Source organism: Cajanus cajan, chromosome 4, assembly GCF_000230855.2.
Source record: "Cajanus cajan strain Asha chromosome 4, NIPB_CcT2T_4, whole genome shotgun sequence".
NCBI classification, from domain to species: Eukaryota; Viridiplantae; Streptophyta; class Magnoliopsida; order Fabales; family Fabaceae; genus Cajanus; species Cajanus cajan.
This window is the reverse complement of record NC_138520.1, coordinates 60,866,180-60,870,950: the sequence shown is the minus strand read 5'-3', so window position 1 is coordinate 60,870,950 and position 4,771 is coordinate 60,866,180. Positions and strand designations below refer to the sequence as shown.

Genomic DNA, 4,771 nt, shown 5'->3' with positions numbered 1-4,771 from the left:
ATGTCACATTATTTATATCATGTTAGCATATTATCACATCATCATGTATTATGTGAATTTTTTACCTAAATATTATTTTTTAAAAAAAAAAATACCCAAATAACCACTGTGCAGGTTTATTTACACAGATAGAACTATTCACTGTTCAAGCTCAGAATTCGGTTCCCGGGGAACCGAATTCTGAGCACCAAAATGTATTTTTTTTTTTTATTTTTCAACTCAGAATTCGGTTCCCGGGGAACCGAATTCTGAGTTGCTTTTATATATTTATTTTTTTTCGTATTTGCAGGGGAGACGTGGGCTGACGTTGGAAGCGGAACGGCCCATTCCGAAATCAGAACGGGCCGTTCTGCTTAAAGAAACAGAGTGGCATTTGTTAACGTGAAACGGGACAAGAACGGGCCGTTCCGACGTTAAGAATTAACGTTGAAATAGATGTTGGAAGCGGCCCGTTTTAAACAAATTGTTGTGGCCATTTTTTTAACGTGGAACGGGCCGTTTTTGTTTTAGAACAGCCCGTTCCAACATAGATATTTACACATTTTTTTAACTCCTGGAACGGCTTAGGAACGGCCCGTTCCAGGAGCTGTTTTTACAAAGGTTTTTTGATTTGGAACGGGCCGTTCTGGTTTTGGAACGGCCCGTTCTAGGTAAACAGTAAAAACTTGCGTTTTTCTATAAATAGTCCCCCTCCCCTTCATTTTTTGATGCGATTTGTACTGCTTCTGATTCACCTTGATAGTAAGAAATTTTTTTTTTCTTCAATTTTTATTAACTATATCAAAAATGTTGTTGTGGAAGCAAAATGAGCATAGGTCTGCTTTCATTGGTAGAACTGTAAGTTCAGCACTTTCGTTATATACTTTAAATTTCAATTAACTTGTAACAAATTAGTACTAATTTTGGTAATTATTATTGCAGGAGACTGAGAATATTATTTGTTCTTACTGTCATTCAATGCCAGAACCTCACCCTCTAATTGTTCCTATACTAGAGGAAGTGGGTTTTTCTGGGGTTGCAAAGCTCAGACATCTAAAAGTGGATCACGCATTAATCACAGCTTTGGTTGAAAGATGGAGACCTGAGACTCATACATTCCATTTTCCAACTGGAGAGTGCACCATAACACTGGAGGATGTTGCACTTCAACTTGGCTTAAGAGTTGATGGTTTACCAGTCATTGGCCCAACATTATATGACTGGGAGGAAATGTGCTCCACCTATCTCGGAATCATGCCAGTTAAAGGTGAGTCACTAATTGGCTCTATGATTAAGTTAAAGTGGTTAAGAGATAATATGTTAGAATTACCAGAGGAGCCATCTCAAGAACAACTTGATGCACATTGTAGATCATATATATTAGGGTTAATAGGAGGTGTTTTGATGCCTGAAAAAACAGGCAATAAGGTACATCTTATGTATTTATCTTTATTAATAAATCTTAGAAGAACAAGACGATATAGTTGGGGGTCGGCTTGTTTAGCTATGTTATATAGGGAAATGTGTAGAGCTACAAATGTTAGTAGCAAAACAATGGGTGGTTGTGCATCTCTGTTACAATCTTGGGCATGGCATCACATGCCATATATTGCGCCTATTTCCAGGTTACCAGCATCATTCCCTCTAGTCTGTAAATGGAGCGGGGGCAGAGTTTTAAACTTTCAAAATGTACCTCATAATGATGTTGTTGGATATAGATCAAGGTTTGATCACATTCAGAATGATCAGGTAACTCTTTAAAATCAAAGTTTTATTTATTTTTTCTTTTGTTTAGCATAATATGTTAACTAAAGAAGTTTAATTTTTTTTGTAGTTTTTATGGGCGCCATATGGAGTATTGCAAACAGCAATACCGATGCAAGCATATAGAGATGCTCTGCTATGGACATCATGCACCTCCATTATTTGTTTTGCAATTGTTGAATGGCACCAATCTGATAGAGTGAAATTGCAATTTCGTCTCTTCCAGGATGTCCCTTCTCCACCGAATAATTTGGATAACCTGCACAACATTGACATGAGGGGAAGACAAGATGAAAATTGGGTTACAAGACATGCTCAGTGGATCGACATATGGAACAATAGACGTGAGCACACATTGATGGGTCATCCAATGCAAGACCCACTGTTTCACACACGAGAATACATGGAATGGTACATGGCCAATTCCATCTATTTTTTATCTGTGCCACGACTACTACAAGATCCAAGGACCCATCAACAACGAAGGACTTCCACAACATTTGAGACTGGTCGAACTTCCATGCGATCGCATGAAGAGACTGGTCAACATGTATCAAATCCTCAGTACGTCACTCCTGAACAAAACATAATTGACAGACGACATTCATTTGCAACAACTTCAGAGGATTTTTTTACAAATTTATTTCGAGTAGATTTTAGAACTCCATCTTCAGCACAATCATACATGCAATCTCTTTACCGTCCACAATTCGGTAATGAACCTGGAAGTTCTTTAGCACCATTTCAACATCCGGTGGTTGATGATGAAGCAAATCCTTCTGAGCAACAACCTCCACGGCGTAATCCAGGCCGTAATAGACGTCGCCCTCGTTGTGGAACTGGACACCATTACGGAGATTGAAAAATGTATATAAATCACTCTATGTTAATGTTATTGTTTTTTTATTCTAATGTACTATGTGTCTTTATCAATGTAATATGAATTTTAATATTATGCATTTTTACATGCGATCTAGACTAAGAAGGTTATAAACTATTATAATTATAAGTATTGTTGCGAACATAATATACGATTTCAACACAATATACGATTTCAACACAATATACGATTTCAACACAATATACGATTTCAACACAATATACGATTTTAACACAATATACGATTTTAACACAAACACAACGTACTATCCGATACTAACACAAAGTAATTAACTTTAATATTACATAACTAAATAAATTTATTACAACTGATTACAACAATATTGATCATTGGTGGCGGGAACTACATCCATGACTAATATTCGGACATGTCTTCCTAGTGTGACCAGGAGTGTGACAATAAGAACAATTTTTGACATGAGTATGTTGTTCTCTAATATCCATCTCTGTTCTAATCCTGGTGGACTTTGGTCGACCCTTCGAAGTTCTCTTCAGTTCTGGATTTGGCCACAAAGTTGGACCAGTGTAAGTAGGCCAATAATCTTCATGTCGAAGCTCTCCAAACTGTCCTTCGTATACCTTTGCAACTTGTTGTAAGGTATATATGGGAGATATGTACCTTTCATAGTCATGATGTGCATGTAAGCATGAAGCAAGCACATGTGAGCAAGGGATATGAACTTTTTGGAACTTGCCACAATCACACCACAATTCATCAAGCCTTACCGCAAATCTCCCAGCTGGTCGAACTTCTCTCGAATGTTGCGTTTCTTCCACTAGAAATCTACTGCTTGATCTGTCAAAGCTGATAACTCTATGAGTATTTGCCTTAGACTGTGCATCTTGAATAGTTTTATTTGCAATTTCCGAGTAGACATGTCCTGCATTAATCATTGCGCCCACTTCCGTACCTCTTTGAACGAAAAACTTGTTGCAACGAGTGTATGTGGCCATTACCATGGAACAAATTGGCAAATTTCGTGTTTTCTTCAATACGGAATTAATTGACTCAGCTAGGTTTGTTGTCATGTGTCCCCAACGTCGTCCATTGTCCCATGCTAGTGTCCATTTTTCCCTAGGAATGTTGTCTAACCATTGAGCTGCTTCAACATTAGTATCTCTTACTATGTTGTAATAGTAAAAGAATCTAGGTTCAGTCATCCCGTAGGCTGCAAAATAATGAAATTATTAAATAATTAAAAGTAATAATCAAATGCTTTAAAAAAAGTAATGATAAACTTACCCATATTGACGACATCCTTCTTTAGTGCTGCATTTTTGAACCGTCGCATGAAATTTTGTGCAATATGTCGAATACAATAGACATGAACAGAATTATTTTCCGTCCAGCCACTTTCATTTCTTGAGTATGCACTTCGAATAGCTTCATGACGATCAGAAATAAGGCACAACCCATCTTGCGATGTTACATACCGCCTCAAGTTCTTCAGAAAAAAAAAACCATGCATCACTAGTTTCACCTTCAACAACAGCAAATGCAATAGGAATTATGTTGTTGCGACCATCTTGCGCAACTGCGACCAATAGTGTACCTTTATATCTCCCATATAAAAATGTACCATCCACTTGTACAATTGGTTTGCAGAAGGCAAAACCATCAATGCATGGTTTAAAGGTCCAAAATAACCTTTTGAAGATAACACTCCCCTCGTCCAATAATTCACCTTGGTAAGCCGGTTGCGTATTTAATTTCCAAATAAAACCTGGAACATACATTTGCATTGCTTGCAACATACCTGGTAATTTGTTGTACGACTCCTCCCAGTTTCCAAAGATATTCTCAATGGCATGTTGCTTGGCTAACCATCCCTTTCTGTAACTAATTGTATAACCCATGGTGGACTTGATGTGGGCTATGATGGTTGAAATGGATGCTGATGGATCAACCTCAATAATTTCACCAATGCTTTGAGCAATCATTTGTGATCCCAATTTATTATGATCTTGGGAGATAAGTGGGGAAACACATGTGTGGGGGCCCTCAAGGATCATGATTTCCCAATGTTGTTCCCTGGTTCGCAATATACCACGACATCTCCAGGCACAGTTGTGGTGAACGCATTCCATAACAAGCCTACTACTGCTTGAATTTTTAACCTTGTAACTG

General features: G+C 37.7%; 2 protein-coding genes across 2 annotated transcripts; one reads left to right on the top strand and one right to left on the bottom strand.

The window, feature by feature from the left end:
* The first annotated feature begins 395 nt into the window (after positions 1-395).
* On the top strand, positions 396-2,605 carry LOC145957413 (serine/threonine-protein phosphatase 7 long form homolog). Its single transcript, XM_083073668.1, has 2 exons — positions 396-1,728; positions 1,814-2,605. Exons 1-2 carry the CDS (start codon positions 958-960, stop codon positions 2,603-2,605), a joined length of 1,563 nt encoding a protein of 520 aa, XP_082929794.1. The 5' UTR covers positions 396-957.
* LOC114916515 (uncharacterized) lies at positions 2,528-3,984 on the bottom strand. Its single transcript, XM_083072715.1, has 2 exons — positions 3,887-3,984; positions 2,528-3,812 (listed from the first exon to the last, which is right to left on the bottom strand). The coding sequence occupies exons 1-2, from the start codon at positions 3,933-3,935 to the stop codon at positions 2,971-2,973; spliced, it is 891 nt and encodes a 296-aa protein (XP_082928841.1). The 5' UTR covers positions 3,936-3,984; the 3' UTR covers positions 2,528-2,970.
* Between the last annotated feature and the right edge of the window lie 787 nt (positions 3,985-4,771).

Excerpts from the sequence above, each read along its gene's own strand:
- LOC114916515 (XM_083072715.1), bottom strand. The coding sequence starts at position 3,935 with ATGCGACGGTTCAAAAATGCAGCACTAAAGAAGGATGTCGTCAATATG. Across the intron at positions 3,813-3,886 it reads GAAGGATGTCGTCAATATGG|CCTACGGGATGACTGAACCT; the intron begins GTAAGTTTATCA and ends ATTATTTTGCAG.
- LOC145957413 (XM_083073668.1), top strand. The coding sequence starts at position 958 with ATGCCAGAACCTCACCCTCTAATTGTTCCTATACTAGAGGAAGTGGGT. Across the intron at positions 1,729-1,813 it reads ATCACATTCAGAATGATCAG|TTTTTATGGGCGCCATATGG; the intron begins GTAACTCTTTAA and ends TTTTTTTTGTAG.